Raw genomic sequence first — 22,970 nt, forward strand, 5'->3', positions numbered from 1 at the left:
TACTAGTTTGAAATAATAATTATTCTGTTTGATATGTTTGATTCACATTTAACCCAGGCCCATTTCCGTGCCAGCTCTGTGGGCTCCCCATTTACACCTTCAATTTTCAGGCACTTGGGCCCCGAAATTGACCTGTGTGTCTGTGTAGGTTTGTAACCTGACAAACATGCCTGTATTTCAGGATGAAAAAGGGCACCATCAAGTGACTTAGACATTGATTTTGGAAAGACCAGGGAGGGGCCACTTCACCTGGTTTTTATAAATACAGAGGGACTGAGCTGAAAATATCTCATGTTTACATGGGAAATATGAACATCTATTTATTTTTCCTTCTTCTTTGAAAAAGCAGTTTCATTGTGGTCATGCTTTCTCAGGGATAATACAAGTCATCTGCTCGTCACCATTTGGTTTATGGGCCGGAGGTCTTCCCGTAAAGACTCACGCCTATTAGTCTCTAGTCCCAGCAAAATGAAGCTTTCACTGTACAATGTTATTTGCCCCAAATAAAAAGAAATGTCTAGGGGCCCTGAATAACTGTTTCCTTCCAAACAGTTTGTACCCATAGTCTCATAATTTTTGAGCTTTATTATCTCGTCTCTACTACCTTGGCTGTGTGGCCTCCCAAACTAAGGGTACCTAGGAGAGGAGGACATTTTGAATTCATCCCTTGGACAGATGGTTGGACCCCTCACACCACTTTCAAACATGGACAGCTGCCTACCCCTTGGCTTTTGCACAACGTCTGAAGGAAATGCAAACCTGATATCTCATTCGTTCCCGAAGCCAGGGTGGGTGGGGTGTCAGAAGCCTTGTGGCTGGGTGTCTGAGGGTCAGATCCAACAGAGGGTGTCTGCGAGTCTGCGTGCATGGCAGGGGAAGACATCGGAACTGGTGTGACACCTAAGGCAAGAAAGGGACATTATTTCGTCAAGATTTCCCCACTGCAATGGGAAATGTAAATACGAGGAGGGTACAAGTCGCAAATTGCTACCATTTACCAAACTCTGAAATGACCCGATCGATTACCACGTGTGTCTGCCCATGAGTAAGTGCCTGAGTTCTGGGAGGTTCCCTGAGCAGGCTGAATGCAGCTGCCAGGTACGACTCAGGTTTCCAGGTGGCCTTTGTGACTTCTGAGTCACTGAGCTTTCTGAATTCTCCATCAATGTTACACACTGAAAACTGGGACATGGCTTTGTAGGCAGAATAAGAAAAGAATCTCCCCACATATGGGGTCTCTGATAAATCACAGAGAAAGGAAAAAATAGAAAAATCGACAAGAGATATAACAGACATACATCTAATAGGCACAATGGCCAAAACGTATATGCAAGGATGTTCATTATTATGAAAAATGTAAAAACTGGAAACTAAAAAAAATATTTTTAACTACCCTACTAGCAGAGTTTGACACTAATATCTAGTGTCAAAAAAGATGGTGGCAACAGCTGCACACATGCACACAGACCTTCACAGACCCTGGACCCAAAGTCTGGAGGGCACATCACCACGCTGAAAATGTGTCCTTAAGGAGCAGGATCTGGGGACATAGCATTTGCACTGCAGGTGCATGTGTGTGTAAAGCATATATATAGTATATATGTGTATACACACACACACACACACACACACTTCTATACTGATGTTTTGAACATGCATAAACTATTTTTATAAAAATGATATTACATAGTTAGAGTTAATGTTATGCACGTGGATATTGATTGCAATTATTTTCAAAACAAGAACAATTTTGGAAAGGTGTATATGACACTGTTGGAAAACGGATGTAAAGGATTATTTTTTCTCTACGTATATCAGTAAGCAAGACAAATGTGATTGCATTCCACAACATAAATCAGTGGTAAACATAAATTAAATAACACATATAGAGTTGATCCCAGTAGACAATTGAACGATCACCTGATAGCAAGGTCCTTGTCCAGAAAAGAAAATGTGTTCTTTTAGTTGAAAGCCTAAGAAACTTTCCAAACCAATTTCCCTGTCAGTCTTACTGTGCCAGAGCAAGTTAGTATTTTTAAATTATTTATTCTTATTTCTCATCCATTCCATTTTAAGCCTCTCTTTCCATTGTACACAAAATTTCTGGGGTGGTGGTACGCGTGCTTGTTTTTTCAGACTAAAGTTAACGGCATTGCTAAACACAGGCTTAGCCTCTTTGATCAGAGTGTCTGTACACCTGTTGGCCTCAGAAAATGGAAACAAGCACATCAGTTCAGGAAAGACACGCATATCAGTCCTGTCATTCCATTTACGTCCGGAATACACCGGCCCACCTGATGTTAACCATAGAACAAGCGAATGGCTGGTTGTCAGGATTCTGGGGAGCATGAGGTTTGTGCCGGCAAAAACACCTCCCACGCCGCTCTGAGATTTTGCTATGGACATGGACACATGACCTGACATCCCACCTTGAGGACTCACAACCTGGATTACTTATTTTTTTTTAAATAATGCAGATGTCCCTGGAAGAAATCCAAACGGCAAAGCCGGAGTATTAATCCTCAGTGTGATTCGCCAAAAAAATAAACTATCTCCAATCATTTCCTGATTTTGAGAATCTGGAATTGAATAAAGAGAAGGTTCTGCTCTGGGGCCCAGGTGGGGAGGGCAAGACTGACAAAGCCCTGAGGTAGGGTTCTGACCTGTCCGGGCTGCACAAAACCGAGGTGAGCAGGGCCGGGGACAGGGCAGCATGTGGACACCAGAAAAAGCTCCCCTGATTTTACTCAGGGGGCTTCCCTCCCTCCGCTCCCCGCCAATAACATGCATTCATTAGTTAGCCAATATTACACAAACCCCTAGATGTCCCACGTTTTATACACTTTCATAAAATCACGTACATGGAAACTGAATACATGAGGTAAAACTGTTCTGATAACTTCAGAATTCCAAAAAAAAAAAAAAAAAAAAAGAAGACAAGTTTCCCTAAACCCATTTCAGATGACATCTCCGCGCCGACCTTTGATGTCAGGACGACTAGCATTTCCCAAAGAGTTGGGGGCCACTTCCGTGGTAGGACTGCCTCGCCCAAGACGTGGGATGGTCTCTGAGGAGTTACTTTCTCGTTCAGAGGTGCTTGCGGGTGAGAATGGAGTGGTGAGAGCAGGTGAGGGGCTACTTGGAGGCCAAGCACTGGACTTTTGTGGCGCGTCCGTTCCTGTGACATCCATGGGAGATGGAAGAAGGAGAAAATAAATATGTGAACCACATCCTGAAACGCACACTCCCTGAGTGTATTATTAACTTCCCAGTCACTGCGGTGTGTAGATAATATCCATATACATGTGCATACACACACCCTACAGATGTGATACATGGTGCACGTGTGCATACGGTGTGCATATATTGGTAAATACATACACGTCTACACAGACATGAATGCACGCAGAGCTGCGTACAGGCGTGTAGATGTAGCATGAGGGTGTAGATAGAAAACCAGCTGCAGGGCAGTGGCGGAAGCTAAAAATGGGCAAACGGAGTGGAGAGCGGCTTTTCCTCGCCTCTCTCTCAGGATTCAGTCGCTGGGTTCTCGCCTCTGCAAAGCAGTTGGGTTGGAAGGATGAAGCAAAGTGCCAAAAGATGATTAAAAGAAACTGTAAAAGATGTATCCATGAAGAAAACAAGAGAGGATGATAAAATTGGAAGGGGATTGTTAGGGGGACCAGGGTTTCAGGAGAAAAAAATAAACGACAAAAGCTCTAGGTACACACGAATTTAAAAAAAATCAAATTCAGACAAAGCAAAGGCTGGGTGAAAGACTGGGAAACAAAATTCACAAACAGCTGCACAAGTGACCCAAGTCTATGAAAATGCTTTCAACTTTATGGTAACAAAGGAAGTACAACGGACATGTTGAAATAACACTTTCTGCAGTTTCAGTTCTTTAGAAAAAAGATAAATGTGATAAGGCAGTGTTAAAACAGGATCATGCACAGCTCATATGAACCTACAAATGTAAAACTTCCTGTGGGGCAAATTAACACTATGTGTTAAAGGCCTTTGATTTTGTATGTGTGAGCTCTCTTAGCAAGAGAAATGGGAAAATACACCAAAATTGTTTTTAAAAGACAAAAAGCACCTTGTGATCTGTTGATCTTGGGATTAGAGAAGTGTATTTTTTTCTAAGTTTTCTATGTGCAATCTGTGTCTACTTCTATGAATAGCAAAATTTGCTTTTCAATATTTGATGAACACAAATTGAGTTCTATCCCCCAAGTATTTTAATTAATTCTGTTCGACAAGATTGGGGAAGAGGGAATGGCACATATATGGGAAAAGGGAGAGAATGGGAGAAACAAGAAAAAAGGAGTAGAAGTGATAAGACTGGAAAGAATTAGGACCTGAAATGGAGCGGTTACTGAATAGAGAATTAAGGAGATAGAAATGGGAAGGACACAAAGAAGGCTTAGCTTCTTTCATTAACGTCGAAGATAGAGCGAAATCAATTTTTACTAAATCCAGACAAAAACCTTCTGAACTAATTGAAGTGCCCCAACACCAGTGCACACGCAAGGCTGGCAGAACTATTCTGGGATTACAGAAATCCAAAGTGGTAGTACGGCTATTATATGGGCGATTTCCCAAAGAAAATGTTCAATCCCTAAAACTTCACAACCCAACAACTCACAAATAAATAATTTTACTAATAAACTTTCACCCACAATTACATACCAACATATCCAACTAATAGGCGAGTAGCCTGTCTTCAGTATAAAATCCTAAATCTAACTTTAGAATTCTCTCACTTGTTCTGTTTAGAAGGAAGGGCAGAGGGTGGAGAAAAGATGGAAGGAAGAAAGGGGGAGAGAGAGAGAGAGAGAGAGAGAGAGAGAGAGAGAGAGAGAGAGAGAGAGAGAGAGAGAGAGAGAGAGACACAAGACAGGAGGGAGAGAGGTCCTTAAAATCCTGTGTAATACCACTGACTCACTTTCATCATTATAGACTTTAACAAACGTTTTGCTTGTTGTTTCAGGTGAAAGTATCTTCCCTGTTGGCGGGGTTCCTGTGATCCCTGTACTTTTGAGAGAAAGGTTGGGACATTCTCCTTCCATCAGTCACTCCCAGTCTTTTGTTAGATTTGAATTATAAAGAAACTAGAAGGAAAATCACTCCCATTCCCCCACACGCGAGTGCTATCCTATTTTGATCAGTGCCCTTCCTAAAAACGCCTTGTAGCCAAGCAAATGCAGTCCTGCGTGGAGGAAGCCAGGCCAGAAGTCTTGGTACCCTTGCAACACGTCTTAGGCTCAGTGTCCATCCCCAAGTTCCATCAGTAAGACTTTAATTCAAGGTTAGAAAATAAGTTCCCACTGCCAATGCCACGTTGTCCCTGTACCCTTGCTTTGGGGACAGTGCTGCTTTCCACTGATTCTATTCTGTTGGCAACATGTGGGAGAGACCCTGCTCTTTGCATTTTGGGTCATGATTTTAACGGACCTGGTTTCATCGTTTGGAGGCTTGTTATAACAGAGTCCAGCACAGAGATAATGGGAACGCTCTCAGGGAGGCGGCCTGTCACCTACCATTTTCAACACCCACTCGCCAACCCATCCCATTCTCATCCGCCTTCCTGCAAAAATAGCCAGTGGAGACGGTGCTGGACTCACCCCTCTGGAAGCGGTGGCGGTGCTAAGCTGCCTGGGTGTAAAAGGCACAAAGCAGACTCCTGTGCAGTGAGGACTCTCATGGATTTCTAAAACCTCCCTGCCATGCTATAAAACTATAACATTCCAATGGTCGATCTTCTTAAAAACATAAGAGAATCTGCTTCTTACGCAGATCCAGGAGTATGCTGTTACGGTCTGCCTAGTTCTTTGTGACCGTAATTTGGAATGGGTTTTCCTTTAATGACAAAAGTGACCCCTTCAATAACCCAATTCTCTGAGCATTTCCAATGTGCCTCCTTAGAACAGTGACTGTAAGTACTAAATCAGCACTGTCTTAACGGCTTTACTTACCTCCTTAATGTGTACTGTCAACCGTGTGATTAATCAGGAAGTTTCAATAAGAATAACATGTAAGTGATGTCATTAATTTTTAACCAAATGCAGAGTAATTTTCTCTCTTATTTTGCATATAATATGTATGAATTTATTTTCAGCATCTTTATTGTTTAAACTTACCTCAGGACTAGGATACTTGTTAAGACTGTGGATATAGTTGTGATAGTGGAATTTGAAAGTAATTATTACAAAATATTTTAATAGTCTCAAAGCCTTTCTCTTGAAGGAATATATATGTATATACACATATACATACATAACTATGTTTAAAATTCTCTCTAATTTCTCATGTAATTCCTTAATGCATTTTTTTAACTATCAAATTTTCTAATCTAACTTGAATTGATTTATTTGTAGTGTTAAAATTTAGAGATTGGAATCCTGCCATATGATTTACTCTCACATTTAAGAAAAACTATAATTTATAATTTATAAATTATTTTTAATTATTTTTAGTTATTTTTAATTATTATACATTTATAATAATACAGATACGAATAATAATATGTTCAGGTAGTTATCAAACTTTGTATCTTAAGACCAGGAATTCTAAGAACAAGAGAATGTGAAGAACCATTCATGATTAAAAAGTTTATTCTTACAAAATGATTTCACTAGATAATAACAGAAAAGTCTATCAACATTAAATATATAAGCTTTACAAGAAAAAATAAAATAAATAAAATGTAAATATTAATTCTTACCAGCAGAAGTTGAGTTATTTCCTGCAAAAAGGAAAACAGACATCTCTTAGAAAGTTTCGAATTTCCTACAAACATGTGTAAATATAAATATACATCATCTCTATGTTGACATTCACAAAATGACAATTTTCAGTACCTTTTACCCCAATGAAACTATATTCCTTTTCTTGATGTCATGTATACAAAGCCCAAGTGTGTCAAAACTTGTGCTGTTAGTTTTTGAATTCTCAGGTTAAATAAGAAAATGAATAGAATAAAGAGAGCTATTGGAATTAGTTTCAAAAGACTTGCAAAAGACTTTGGAAAGTGTTTTGGAAAGTTTTTCCCAAATGCATTATTTATTTAGACAATGATTATCTATTGAGAACCTAGTAAGTTCTAGACATTATGCTATGTTCTAGGTATAAAATACAGTCTTAAAAGTGTGTTGATTTGCAAGAGAAGTAATAAGAAAAACAATATTAGTATAAAAATAACTAACAGCTCTTGTGTTTTAAGTGAAAGGAAAAAATCACCCCCACAGTAACTGTTTGTAAAGAATTTAGCATGATGCCACGTTCAAAATATTTAAGTTGGTTTGTGTGTGGGAACACATTTTATGTAACACACATTTATCAGAGAAATATATATAAATATATTTAAAATATATAAGCTTTTAAATATCTAAAACTATTTTGGCATGCTCCTTCTCAATATAAACACCTAATTTCTCGGAACTTCTAACAACTTAATTGATTCAGTTAGGTTTAAGAAATAGGTATTGTTTTGCTAGTAGGTTCTAGGTTCGAACTGATAAGGGCATGGCACTTCCTCCTGGAAAAGCTTATAATCCATAAGATATGCATACACCTCCAGGAGTTAGCAGAGACATTTAGGTCACACATGTACCTGATTCCAACTAACAATAAAAATGTCTTCCATCTGAGCTGAAGAGAAGGAAGAGAAGCAGCTGCCGCTTCTCTGCAGCAATACGTAATTGTTGAATGATTTTGAGCAAGAATGAATGCAGGGGAGAGATCCAACAGCTCTGAAGACAACAGTTTTGGGGGAAGAGCCAAGGGCAAGCCTTATTGGCCATGATAAGGATATTGAGCTTTTCCTGGGAGTGATGGAAACTATCGGATCGATGCATATAGAGGAGAAATCTAATAGATCAGGTGAGAGAGAGAAAAGAAGAATCTTAGTGTAACCCCCACACGCCCCATCACTAATTCCACAGACCATTATACTCTGGGCTTCTGATTTATTAGCTTGTTGCCACCAAAATATGCAGCACAAATGATATAGAGCATTTCATAAAAGGGAATTCAAATTTGTCACGCATTTATTACAGAAATAAGAAAAAGAATGCTGGAACAATAAGGAAGTTATTTCTTTTTGAGCATGAGAACTATGAATACTGTAGATATACCAGAAATATTTCAATCCGTAGACTTCTCATCAGCCCACACAGATTACCTACCTCAGAGATACGAATTTAATTCCAGGTGGTTTGAAAGCAACGCATTTTTTTTAAAGCAAATACATGACATATAGCTATTTTCATGAGTTTTCAAAAGGAGGGCAAGATAAATTGCCAAAGTGGAGAAGACAATTGCTAGAAATGTCTCTTTTTGTTTTTAAGAATAATTCAGAGAGGATATTTCATTATTAACTGTTAATATTTACGGAGTGTTTCCGGGGTGTCACCCTGAGCCCTAGGCTTGCATTGTCTCCCTTCAGCATCCCAGCACCCCTCAGCGGCTTAGAGAAGTTGAGTTTCTGGCTAAGTTCACCGGGCTGGTGCCTGCTCGCCTGGGCTTGACCCCGAGCCTGCCCGACTCTGCAGGTCACACTGTGAGCCCTGACACCCTGCTTCCCTCATTAACTCGTCCTCACCGCCCTTCGTCTCCATCGGACCGCTCCACGTGGGAGTTCTTTCAGCCAACGTTTCAGGTTCCATAGAGGCTGCTGTTTATTAAGAGCTCACAAGCTGAGCAAAAGAACATCTTCATCAGAACTGGACTACAGAGTACATGACTAGCTAAAATAAACTTGACCCTAAGTACAGATAGTCAGATTAAATTATATACCTGTCTGTGTGTGTGTGTGTGTGCATATATACCATATATATGGTACAGATGAATATGGGAGAAAATCCAGAGGGGTGTCAATTTAGTTTACTACAGAATGTGATTTTGACAGGAAAGTCAACTAAACTACAGTGACATCAAACAAAAATAGTACAACACACAGACTTCCTGTTTAGCTGTGAAGAAGCTTCTGGAGCTTGGGAACAGAATACCCTATCTATATACCTATATCTTTGTCTCTCTATACCCATATCTATAGCTGTATCTATTTCTCCATCTACAGCTATATATTTCTGGTCTAATCGTGGCCCCATAGCCAACATTTCTCCAAATCCTTTCATGTTTAGTGCAACAAAATTTGGCACCCATGGAAAACGACATAATATCTAAAGATCGAACGCAGAGCCTTCTGTGTTTAGGCTTATGGCCCATCAGGGCTTCTCAAATTGAACATGCATTTTCTTTTACACCCATTTATCTCAGACTCTGATCCTAAATTTCTCCTCTGAGTGAGTGTTAGGCTATAGTAGAGCACTGCAGCTTATCTTGTATTCTATTTCATTTCTTTATAGAGTACATCACACCTCTCTCTCTGTCTCTCTCTCTCTCTCTCACACACACACACACACACAGACACACACACACACACACACACACACACACACAGCCTTTTTCTTTTTGAAAGAAAATTCCAAACCATCAGCATCGCAGTTCAGACTCAGTATAAAACTTAAATTGTTGGTTCTCAGGGTCACAAAAACCCTGTCAGCAGCTTCTCAGTCTCTGTAACACTTGCAGTCAACATGACAAATCACATGAAAATTATTTAGGTCCTCAAAACACCTCATAAAAGCATTTTCAAATTTCAGAAATGCAAGCCACTCCCTAATTTAAGCTAATGTCCTTAAGAAAACATATAGGTATTGCAGCAATGCCACTTGAAATGTCACTTTAATTTCCATGAGCCATATCCACTAGATTACATGAATTTAAAAATTTTTAATTAGTTGTTTAAATATCAAAAAATTTAACTATAAATCTCAAAGTAGAAAGACATAGAAAGGCAGCCTACATGAAAGAGCCTAGTTAACAACCTAATATCTAAAGGATCTGATCCCCCTGCCAAAACCATCTATAACTTTGACCTAACTGGAAGCAGTACGCTAATAAGTACTTCCATGGAATCTGTCTTCCACAGGAGGTAAAGCAGAGGACAGATGAAGTCACGTAAGTATTTAGAGGAGACTATGCTACCAAATGTCTGCTGCCCCCTTGTCACACTTTGTGATTCTTCCTAAAGTCCGTGAACAATGACCTCAAACGTCTGTTGCAGTTCATGGGCGCACACGTTCTCAGAACATCACCGACATGGTAGGTGGAAAAGACTGGGCGGAATCTTGATCTGAACAATGAAAGCCAATGAGATTGGTTGCAGGAGCATGTAGGTATGTCAGGAGCCACCCATGGGGATGCAGTGCCTGTCACAGTGCCATCTGTCCGGCCAGTGCCAAGCCGGGGAACTAACACCAGTCGTTTGCAGACCCCCGACTTCACGGATCGCTTGGAAGCAACCACATATCATTAGTGGCGTCCAACAGAAGAGTGGGAGATTGCATTGATATCAATAGCACTGCAATATGTGTAAACATTATATATGAACAATGCTGGGCGTGGAAAACAGGTCAAGAACTACGTGAAATAGCAGTGGGCATGAAGGGGGCACACGTGCAGGTGTGTGACAACAAAGAGAAGGCATCTGTATTTCTAAAAGTATGAACTGCACTGAGCTCTGTCTTCCATTCTATAAACATATCAAATAAATATAATAAACTAGAGGACGGTAATACACTCAGTGTTTTTACATGTTATCCCTTGACTTTACTCTTCCTGGGACATCACCTACTTTTTTTTTTTTTTTTTTTTTTTTTAACGTTAAGTGCTTGGGTTTTCCTTTAGACAAAGGAATATTTAGAAATATTCCAGTAGGTGGCACCATAGCACCAAAAATCTGTAAATCATTCACCAGCGCTCTTTTCCTGGCAGGGTCCTGCTCAGAATTCACCAATGGAACGGACTAGATGCCTGAAACAGATGAAAATGGAGATAACAGAGCACTTGATCTTCAAAGCTGTGCTGTTCTCACACATGTATTGCTGCTGAATTTACCTTTGCCAATATGTTTCTTTTACAACTCAAAATGTTTCAGTGATCACAATTCAGTTACCTTGAGTCATAGCCCTAAGTGTCTGATCAGAGGTTTCAGCAAAAACTAGGAACCGGTCGAATGAAAATGACATTTCAAAAGACGTACGTGGGCTTTACCTGCCACCCAGTCCCATCCCAGCTCCCAAGAAAGAAATGGGATGCTATTGCCACGGGGACTTCAATCTGTCTGGTTTGACCAATCTAAGAGAAGTACAAGGACAGAGGGTGACACAGAATCCGTGAAACAAAGAGCTGTTCTAGCATCGGCCATACGATGAACGGTGACATCCTCTGAAGGTGGACAACGCAAACCTGCCCTCCGTAAACATAAAGGAAAAAGCAAATTAAGACAAAACAGGGCCAGTAAAACAGACATGCGTGGCTCTCCTTGCTTAGTAAGGCATGACAATAATACAACACATACGTAAAACAGAGGGCTTCACCTTTACTTACTCTGTAAACTGATGGATGACCCACAGACAGGAAATGCAACAAATCATGTCAAATTAAAAAGTATTTATGGAGTAAGCACTGTGTGCAAGTGGCAAACGAGATTATCTGGATCTCAGAGAGCCATAGGAAATAGTCTTTCCTTTCCTCCCTTAGTTTACCAGTAAATAGAATAATGATAAAAATGATGGCAACAGATTCTGAAACGTTATTGTTTATCAGACGCTATGCAAATCTCTACCTGCGTTTTTGTACTTAATCATCCCAGCAAGCTAACGAGTTAGCAATTATTATTCCCATTTTCTAGGGAATGAAACTGAGACTTACAGGAATTGAGTAAATTGCACACGGTCACACGCGTAGGATGTGGGAGAAGTGAAGCAGAGTCTGTCTAATAATAACTTCCTTATGTTTTTATGTTAAAGTGTTGGTTACATTGTTATGAGGTCTGGAATCCAATGAGTCAAATAGTGGCTGCTTACCGCCAGAAGATAATTTTCAGAGATTTCTCACTTGTATAGAAATATAGGAATTTAATCCACTGATATGTAGTTCCTTTGATAGATAAGGAACTCAAACTCAGTGAGCTTAAATGCCTTTCTGATTTCATGCACCGTAGTGAGGCCCAGGATTTACAAGATCCACCAGTGGCCACAGAAGTTCAGCACACCTTTGGGGGGGCCTCACTCTTAAGTACTAATGGACATCCAAGAAACACTAGCCTAAGGCCTCTGACAAGACAGAGACTAACAGAAACAGAAGGGAGACTCGGGAGGAACAGACAACACAGGAATAGAAGAAACTCCGGAACCAACGGCAAAACTGCAACTCACGTTCTCAGAAATGAGACAACATTGCATCCATGAACAGAGAACGAGGCTTAGAAAAAGCAATGTTGCAAGATCAAGAGGGGGAGTGAATAGACACTGGCTAAAACCTTTGGGGAAAAGAAAGTGGTACCACAGAAAACACCATTGAAAGAGGGCGAAATAGCTTGAAGTGTCTGTGTTTGCTTCTGGAAAGCAGGAATCGGGGATAGGGAGAAGGATGGAGGGAAAGGACTGGTCTTAATATAGACTTTAGCGTGCTATTTAAACTTTCAAGACATACGCACACATCTGCATGGAAACATAAATAAAAAAGGTATCAGTCTGCAAAACTGAGGCTACAACGGGCAGAGGCACTGGGCCCTGGGATTGAGAAAAATAAAGGGATTTGTTTTTAAATATGGCAATCACATGTAGCTGATGCTCCAACATTGTCATGTGTGACCTCACAAGCATTTCTGTTCACACGGGTGGGCATGGGTGTGCACACATACACACATACCCCCTAAATCTATACGCGTGCATTTCTGTATCTTTTACATTTGGTTTAAAACATAACGTTATCAGTTTCAGCCACGTTGACTAAGTAAACCAATAACAACAAAAACATTAACAGAGGCAAGATGACCATCTACAAAAGGTTGAGGACTTTGCCTTATTTTCTATCTTAACATATTTGTCTGTAAGTCCTGAGGAAAATAAAAATAACTAGATGATAACTTCCTGCATAACAATGCCCAATCCGAGGTCTTTGATTTAGATTCACAGGTTTTAAAATGTCCTGTAGTCAAATTCGTTTCAGAAGTATGTCCTGCCACAAGCGCCTCAGAGACAATTATAGAGTGTGCTACAAAAAGAAATTTATGTAGCTTCCTTTAACCCCAAATCTCCCTAAAAGTGTTTGAACAAACAACGCGCTTTTCCATGGACATACTGCAGACATAGTTATGGAACCCCCAAGTGCCCCTGGACATAGCCTGTGGTTCTGGTTTGTTTCAGTTATGGATACATACAAAGAGAGAGAGAGAGAGGGTGTGTGTGACAGAGAGAGAAAGAATACACAGTTCTAATGACACTGATGACTACAAACTCAGGGCTTGTACTCATCTTGCTCTGCAGGCGATGAAAAACAAAAATTACCCAGGTTAGATTCAACACTTGGGGCTCCATCTCGGCAAATTCTAACTCAGGAGATCTGAGGTGAGCCGAGTCTGTGTGCTGGAACTTTCTTAAAGCTCTAACGGTGATTATGGTGGGAACAAGCATTCAGAACAAAGGTGCAGACCCTGCCTTAAGCATCCATTCTTTGAAAACATTGCCCAAATAGGTTGAGTCTTACAATAATGTCTTTTTGGTTTCTTATGAAAATGTCTGTTTTCATCTATCTAAATCAACGGTAAATACCTACCTTACATACTACAAGATAGCAAGAACTTTTTAATTGCATTAATCCCTTAGCATAGAATTTGTAGCTGTTTGCTTCCTCTAGGGCAGGGTAGGGACTATATAATCAAAGACACACAGGGATCTCCAAAGGTGTTTGCAGCAGTGGTGAGACTGTTTTATTAGTGTCTTTCATACTAGTACCGTCAGAATACTTACTATTTAATAAGCAGATACTATGTGATGGCCCCAAGCTAAGTAACTAGGCATATTACTTTATCTAATCATTACAGAAACCCTACAAAGTGGACAGCATTATCTTCCTTTCACAGATCACGGTTCAAAAATAAATAAATCTATGCAAGACAAAAAAGCCCAGAGCCAAAAGAGTTTGGTTTCAAATGCCGATCTGTCTGACTGTGAAAAGCCCATGCTTAGCCAACTAGACTCTGCGCGAGGGAAAACTATTTCATGCTGAACCCAGTAGTTAGGCTAGAGAACTAGGAGGCTCAACAGCCAGTGAAATGTCACGGATGAACCATCAGGATGGAATTCAGAAGAAGCCACATGTGAAAACTTATTTTTAAAGAAATGCAAATTGCTGGCCAGTGATTATGAAAGAGGTAGATTCTCACTGTTTAGGGGAAAAAAGTGTGTGGGTGGGGGGCAGGGTAATGTGAGTGGGCTTGTGACAACCAAGGTATGAAGTCGTCCTCCAGAATTTTTACCCAACTCCTCAAAGGAGGGAACAACTAAACACTCTTGAAAATGGTTTACTCTCCTCGTGCCGGGATGCTTTAAACCAGAACAAAAGAAGAAGCTTGTGCTGAGGGAACCTGTGTGTTGTAAAAGACGTGGTGTGAGGAAGTGAGCGGGTGAGTGGAGGTCACGTGGGGCAGAAGGGGGCGTGGGGGTGCCTTTATCTATTCTGTAGTCAGTGACTTACAGTGCCATCCACAAACACCTTTAAAGGAACCAGGAGTGAAACCTAAATTATGTTGTGTGTGTGTGTGTGTGTGTGTGTGTACTAAAGACAAGACAATAAAAAATAAACAGACAACAAATGTGAGGTGCCAAAGGGGTCCGCCTAACCCACTAGGGTCCCATGTCACAATCGGGACGGGTCAGACGTCCATGGAAGCTGTGAAAAGAGCGAGGGCTGACCCAGGCCCTACTCGCCTCGTCTCATTTCCTCTTAATGAAAACTCAGACCAGAAACACTTGATTTACTCTCAGAATCATGAAAGGGACCTGGGCCTAATGGGAAAAGCTGCACGTTCAGCTAGAAGAGGTTTTGAATGTGTTGCTGTTTGCACAGCTCAAAGCCACCAGCAGTGTCTCTGCCGCCTTTGTGGCTTCTCCTCTTCGCTGCACTTCTGTTTTTCTGCCTTTAGAGGAAAGGAAGAGGTGCGGGCATGCGGTTAGGCCCCCAGCCTCCCGGTGGTGCAGTGCGTTGCCATAGCAGCAGCACAGCCAGCCCTATCTGGGGTCAAGCCACAACTTCTCCTGTTTGCACCGAAGCGGTCTGATTCGACACTGCACTGCTACCAAAAAAAAAAAAAAAAAAAGAGTTTCGGGCTTGTTTCTTTTGGTTGCAATGAAAACACATTTCAGAAGTAAGGCTGGCGACGAGAGGAGGGCCTTCAGCGGCAAAGCCCTGGGCAGCACTGTTTGCATGAGATTGAAGTGAAAGCCAGTCTCACCTTTGATGACACAGCAAGTTGCCTGCCCTGCCTTCGGCCGACAAGGCCATGGGATTCATTAGTGACATAATAAAACCTGGAGAGAACTGGTCACATTGTGGAGAAGAAAAGCAGGATAAATGTGCTTCCTGGTAAAGACGATGCACATTTCTTTTACCTCAAGGTTATCACGGGGCCAATCAATTGAGGCAAAGCTACTTCCCACTTGGGCAGAGTCCTTGAGCCTCACTCACAGATACAACCCACCACTGGGCCACACCGCACCACAGCTTTGCAAGCAAGAGCCCTGAGCTAAACAAGGCGAGAAACTTCCTTATCCCCACACCCCAAGGCTCATCAAAGCTGGCATCTGGAAACAGAAACGTGGAGGCTCGTTTTGCCCCGTTGGCACCTGAGCTGACACGCCCCAGCCCCCCAGCCAGTAACAATGGTCCATGTGGAGTATTTCTACCAATTGCCTTCCGTTTTCACTAAAAATAATTGCTTCGGGATATAGAACATATTCAAATAATTCATTAACACCCATCAATTATGAATCCTGGGAAAGGTTAGGGAGATGACTTTTTATTGCACGGCTGTGGAAAGTATCATATTGGGTTTTTCATGCCTTTTTATGTCAGAACAGTTTTCCTCTATCTTGAGTACAAAAGGACCCTTTTTGGAATGCTCAGGATATCTCTCTGTGACACGTATTATCACCCTTATTTTATAAGCGAGGCCGTGAACACATGGCAGTTTAAATAAATTGTTCTGATACAGAATGAGTCACAGGGCAAAAACTCAACCCCAGGTCTACAGATGCAAAGCCTCTGACTCCGCACCAGCCACGTGGTGCCACCTCCCGGGGGGACAGAACCCAGAGCACCCATGTCACATCTTGCTCTTGAGCTTCAGTACATAGTCCTGAGTATCTAAGGTCTGGGCTCTGTGCTTTTTCCTCTCTGCTGCCTTTACCCTTCACCCACGTCCTACGTCACCTTTTATCCTCAGTTTCTAAACTGCAGCTTCCTCCCTCCCTTCCAGATTCTTTTACCTTTAAAATGTGCTATGTTTCTCTCTTGTTAGGATGGCTTAGTGGGAGATTCCAAAATCTTTACTATGGTTATTCAAAAGCTTTTCACAATCCATCTCCAAACCGCCTTTCCAAAAACGTTATCAACATGCTTAAATGAAATCCCATATTTCATTTCACATCCAGCTCAAATGCCATGACTGTAAGAGCATTAGGTTTCGGTGCATGTCCGCGCTCTCCCTTTCGCTTGGACATTAGCCAATGTCTTTCCCTCTTTTAATGATCCTGAATCCTAGCCGTCCTCAAGACTTGGCTCAAATTCCAACTTCCTGACAGTTTTCTTGGTCTCCTCAGGCCACCAGGGCCTTGAAACATTTGGAATAATAACCATGTGCCCCACTCCTGGGGATGCATATCATAGACTGACTTATTGTATTCGTTTTCTTTCTACATGGAGTGGCCCAGTTAAGATCACAGACTCTGGAAACAGCCCACAAGGGTTTGAATCACTCCATTGCCACTCTGTAGCTGTGTGACCTTGGAAAAGTGACAAACCCTCTCTGAACATTAATTCCTTTTCACTTAATCTATAATATCTACACATAGGGCTGTTGTGGCTATTAAATAAGACAACGTTTGGGAAGCACTTAGGTAGGAAGAAGCACTGACTACTCATATGGGACCCAGTGAAGGGCCATACTCGTCATCACCGCCAGCACCATCTTCACAATGATCACCTTTGGGCATTAATCCTATTCGTGTTTCTTAAAGGTAGCGTCCCTTGTAGCCTACACAATGCCTAGTTCATGGAACGTAAATAATAGAGATTTTTGGTTTTAATCCGAATATAGTTTGTGCCTGTGGACCCACGGTAACAAAACTTGCATAACATAATTTCGAAACGCATGGTAACATATGCCATGTGTAAATTCTCATTTCAGAAGATGGTATTGCATTTCTTCTTGGCACTTTTATGTGTTTGAATTCTCATACGTATCTACATGTATCTCATACAAGGACGAATGAAAGGCAAAACTGTAGCCATAGGAGCTGGGCTTGGCGCTGCCCTCAGCTGACCTGGTTTTGAAGCCTAGCTCAGCCCACAAGGGCCTTGTGTGGGTGGAATAATGTTTGCGAGCTTTTTTCTGAGGGGACAGGACCCTCACACAAGCATCTGTACAGGATGGCATGGAGATTAGATGCAGCGATACTTGCAGGAGGCTCCCAGAGTGCAGTGGTGGTCGGAGAAGTGTTCAGTCCAGCTGGCACCGGTCGGTCCCTGTGCCTTGCCCACTCACTGGGCACCAGGGGTAACAATTTTAATGCGATTCTGGAATCCAGTGACAGTTAACACCAGTTCAAGAAGCTACCAGAGCTGAGCCACTTAGTCATGTAATTGGCACATGAAAATCTCATTTAATGTTTAATGATGAGTTAGGTAAGCGTCTCTACGTGTCTACTGCCTTGAATTCTGGCTTTTTGCCTGATTTTTCTACGATTATGCAACTTGTGCTGGGCAGGGAAGGAAAAGATCCAGGTGACTTCCGCAGACTGCGAGGTTGAGAGTGCCCGAGCTCGGACGTGCTAATCACACTCTGGGCTGAATTTCATCATCCTCCTTTGCATTCCCCTCATCCCTGGGGGGACTCGGAAGAAACATTATCAAAAGCAAGGCTTGTGAGTGACGACAAAGAGGCCAGCCCCCAGAAACACATGACTTGTCAGGGACCTATCCTGTGTGATCCTGTCCGTGCAGTCTAACGGCCGCCTGCCCTGGGCTCAGTCCCAAAGCGTGTCAGGTGACACAGCACCACACAGCCTGGAGGACCCAGCTTCCAGGCAACCATCCAGAAAACCACCTCAGAACCCCTCGCCGATTGATACAGATCTACCGTCTGTTTCAATGAAAGGTTTTCACAGCTGGATGGAAAAAGACATGGCCTCTTTTCGGCTTCATGTTCAGTTTTCTGTTCCTCCTTATTGATTGGCTGGGGGATTCCCAAAAATCAAAAAGAGCACGCTAGGCTTATGTTACACCTATGCTAAAGTAGTCACATTTAAAACCTCAGGACACGGCTTCTTTAGGCCAGGGTCCTCATCATGCCCTGTGCCAGCCTGGGCACACACACAGCACGACACTGCATGTACTGAATTAAAACTGGCCTGACTGACTGAAGTGACATAAAAGCAGTAAGAACAACAATGGTTACAAGTCCTTCAGCAGCGTTTGGAGAGTGGACATGTAGGGGCCTAAATATGATGACTCGGTCCTGGTATAGTTCTCATTTCAACCATTTATTTTACTTACTTTGAACCTTAACCTGCAGTGTTAATCCCATCCAGCATCCATAGCCTCAATTTTTAGGGATCACCCTCCATGCTGAGGCAGGGATAATATTCTGCTCGTCGGCGCCATTCTGGAACAAGGCTTCTAATATTCTCTAGTTATCCTTGTAAATGAAACCAGCAGTGACAGCAAAAATGTCCCGCCATTTCAGATCCAGGGGTAAACAAAATAGACATTAGGGAAAGGGAGACCTGGCTTCCTTTGGTAGCAACAAAACCTTCCAGGGAAAGTGGGACCCCGAGTTTTTCATTCATCAATTCTTTAACATATTTTCACCTAATCTACAGAGCTAGAAACTGTTTTTTTTGTTTTGTTTTGTTTTGTTTTTAATGCCTGACCTATCACAAAGGAAATCCAGTTCTGGGCATAGAATGTCAGTCATCGCATGTCCTAAAACAAAGAGCAAAAATCTTATGAGAAGTACATACATTTCTTCTTCTTTTTCATTATTTTGTCTCTTTATGATCATTTATTCCTGGTGAGGAGGAAGGTGGGGTTAAAATTGGGTAGGTTCTTATTGTTAAGGGGATATTTTCACTGGCATATACTTTTTAAAAGAATAAGAGCCAAATGTGGATAATGAAATAAAGCTGCATTGGAGGTATATTCAGTGAGGAAGTTTGGGATCTTTTTTCTAACATATACCACAACAAAATTACACTTTCTTTAAAATGTAGAGGTTTGCGTCTCACAAAAGTTAATTCCGTGTTGAAATATAACAATTATGATATTCATAAAGCGAGTAGAACTGAGGAATAGTCTATATTTTGCAAGGATGACTGCAAAATTTGTTCATGATTCTTTACCTCAAACCCTTGAACTCAGGCCTTCAGATCAAACGTAGGTGAAATTCACAGACTATATGACTGTTAATAACTTTTTTAAAGGATTCTGTAAATAAAGGGGACAATGCTGCGTCTCCAAGTGTGGAATGGGAATTCTAGGAGAATCGTTTTACAGTATATGGTATGATGAAATGTTTTGGTAAATTCAATATAGACACCTTGGTGCACGCATGCGGAAGGAAGACTAGAAGCATATGCGTCTTACACTGACATTAACTAGTGACATTAGTAGCCATCTAATGGGTAGATCTCTGTGTTTAAATTGTTACAAGGAATCTGTTGTATTTGTCATTAGAAAACTAATACTGATTGTATGTGCCTGAGAGAAACTTATTTAAAACTACATTTAATTTCTATATTTTGTTCCTAATTGGCTTAGATACAATGATGCAAAAAAATCTAAAAGAAACACAGATATGTCTTTAGAAAGGAAGGATCCTGTGATACAATAGTTTCAATTTGTGAATGCTTAAACATATGCTGACACATTTGTAATAAATTAAAACAGTTGCCCCCCTGAGTATCTTAGAACTGATAGCAACGTCTTTTTAAAATGAAGACCTTATAAAAGAGGAAAATGAGAAAATACTTGAAATCTCTTAGACAGCCCCCCACTGTAGTAACAGCAGCCGTCATAATCATAGAGGTGGTGACAATTGTTGACATTGATTAAGCCCTCGCTATGCACTACTAGGACACAGAGGTGCGTGGATAAATAAGGCCCCCCTTCAGGTGGCATCCTGCCCCTCTCACACGTTTTTTACTAACATTTATAATTCCCCTCCCTGTTACGCCTCCATGTATTTCCCAGTTAAATATCTCTTCCAGATGACTATTTCTGTCATTCAAGTCCTGGGAGGGTCTGGGCAGGACATGCAAGTTACTTGGGACTGGGAAGCCATCCAGACAACGTGCATGGTCCCCCGGCCCCCCAGACCCCCGGCCCAAGGCTCCGGTCAGAGCTCTGCCTCTCACTACTCACTACCTGAATCAGACCTTAAGAATGAGATTTACCTTCTGATGTGGAAACTGTCTTGCGCTGGTGTGCTGAAAGTGAGAGCCATGTAAAGAGGCAGGCAGGTAGCAAGCCTGCCACAGAAGTGGTCGTCGCCAGGGCTGCAGATTGGAAGTAGACATGACCACCTGCAGAAAGGCTATTGCGAATTTCAAGTGGGAGTTTCTGAAAGGCAGTCTGTATTCACGAATATTTGAGGAAGGGAATCTATACGTGAATCTCAAAGAGGGGAGTCAGGGCAATGTAGGTAAGGAGAAAACACCGCCTGACAGTATAATTGAGTGGAACATGCATAATTAGGGACCACAGATCTTCGAGCTTCAGTCCCATGGTGAAAATTAAATGACAGCATGTTAGTGATTATATTGTAAACTACTCAGTCCTAAAACAAACTTAATAACAAAATTATCTTGAAAATTACTTAGGATTGGCCTCTACGTTCAAGAAAGAACATCAGAATTCCATTTGTACATTTGAAACCCAAATGCAAAAACATTCTACAGCATATCTGACCAGGGTAACTCTTGTAAAGTTTTATGATCATGAAAAAACAAAGACAGAAAAACCTGTCCCAGATCAGAGGGGACTAAGGAGAATAAATATAATGAATACATGCAACGTGGTATCTTGGATTAACTGCTGTGGCAGCAAAAGTACATGGGTGGAAAAACTGGCGACTTCTCGATAATTATTTCTTCGTTTTGCCAAAAGCACTGTGGTTATGTAAATATTAACACTAGAGGAAGCTGAGTCAAGAAAAAATGGGAAGTCTCTTTGCAATTTTTCTCTCAATCTGAAATTATTCCCAAATGTAAGGTTATTTTTAAAAATTTTGTATTTATAGTTCAGAGACAGATGATGTAATTTTTCTTTCATTTTCAAACAGAATATTTTTGAGATTGGGGCCTGTTCAAAGCACATCCGATACCTGTTTGCAGTCATGGCCCCGTCACCACACTGTCAAAATGAAGATGGTGTAAACAGCCGTTACTGAAAAGACAACCTTAGTCCTGGTGTCGTCACAAAACGTCATGATGGAAGAGATAATAAAGCGTATCTAACCATTACCTCAGACATGAAATTGCTTTATAAAATCTCTACTCATTAGTTGTACGTTCATTCTTAAACATCTTTATGGAAAATTCACTCACAACGTCTGGGTGTCGATAGCATCCATTGTCTAAGGGAAGCGAGTGACCCTCTGCTCCAGATGCACTGAAAAGAGGTGGTGTCCCTGCTACTGAATATAAGGAGCCAGCAAATGCAGGGAAATAAAGGTCTCTAGTTTAGGAAGAAAAGTCTGGATTAAGTTGAAAGTGTATAACTATTTTTTTTTCAAAAATAAAAGTTTTGATTGCTACTTTATAGCATACCAAACGAATATACAAAAGTCTACTAATCCATTTTACAAGTTTGTTTTTAGGGTGTTTGTTCCTCGTACGTACACATGACTCACCCACAGTGTAAACATCATTTAATTACAACAATGTTTGGAGAGAAGGACATTATGAACACCTCATGACCTCAAAATTCTTAAATTTGGCTTTGCTTTTTAAAAAATACCAGCAAAGTAAAAAGAAAAAAAAGAAAAAGAAAAAAAATCCACAAATCAAAAGACGTTTTCCACCGCATTCCTGGGGGAAAGTCTAATATACTCTGAAACTATATTGTTCTATTATCTTTTATCACATTTTCTTTATTTTACTAAGAGATAACATTCCTTATAAGAGACTCCTGAAAAAAGTACCATCTAAGTTGAGAAGGACACATAGGCATCAGGCAGAAAAAGAAGATGAGTCTTTTCAAGAAAGAAAACAGTGTGGCCCAGAGCTGAGAACGCAGTTGTTCTCCACGGCTGGGAAGCAAGATGAATGGGAGAAAGGGGCTCGAAATATGTCTGGCAGGGAAATGTGGTGTCAGAAGGATGTCCTATCACACACTGAGGCCTTGGAACATTATCCTCCGGCAGCAGGAATTTGGATGAGGTTCAGGCAACTGGGAAATCCCATTTGTGTTGTGCAGACGCATGCGTGGTCAGGGATGCAAGACCATGATACGGGCTAGAAGACAGCAAAATGCTATTAATACGTTCAATTGCAACTAAAAGAAAAAAAAAACTCCAACAGAATAAACACCCAGGAATTTATTATTCCACCAGAAAGGGTTAATTCAGTGGCTCAGTAGTGCCTCAGATCCCAGGTTCCTTCCACGTTCTTTCTCTGACATTCCAGGGTATGGACCTAGGTGCCCTCAAGCTCTCAAAATGACTAGGTGTTATCTTCTCATAACATACCAAGCCTTCTCATGACATTCTCATAACATACAGGAAAGGGGCCTCTTTTCTTTCCGTTTCTTTGTAGAGACAAAGGACACGGTTTTTCCAA

The 22,970-nt window shown here is 41.2% G+C and overlaps 1 protein-coding gene across 5 annotated transcripts in view; it reads right to left on the minus strand.

Moving 5' to 3' along the window:
- PTPRC (protein tyrosine phosphatase receptor type C) overlaps positions 1–22,970 on the minus strand; it is a 96,818-nt gene that overhangs the window by 42,281 nt on the left and 31,567 nt on the right. For 3 of the 5 annotated variants that reach the window (XM_033099592.1, XM_033099590.1, XM_033099589.1), the window contains exons 3-5: positions 6,728–6,748; positions 2,981–3,178; positions 760–900 (exon numbers count right to left, since the gene is read on the minus strand). In XM_033099592.1, the coding sequence (XP_032955483.1) occupies positions 760–900; positions 2,981–3,178; positions 6,728–6,748 (360 nt within the window). The remainder of the gene's footprint in view (positions 1–759; positions 901–2,980; positions 3,179–6,727; positions 6,749–22,970) is intronic. The other 2 variants (XM_033099591.1, XM_033099594.1) reach the window with 2 other exon arrangements.

The sequence above is a fragment of the Rhinolophus ferrumequinum genome, chromosome 27 (genome assembly GCF_004115265.2).
Source record: "Rhinolophus ferrumequinum isolate MPI-CBG mRhiFer1 chromosome 27, mRhiFer1_v1.p, whole genome shotgun sequence".
Classification (NCBI taxonomy): domain Eukaryota; kingdom Metazoa; phylum Chordata; class Mammalia; order Chiroptera; family Rhinolophidae; genus Rhinolophus; species Rhinolophus ferrumequinum.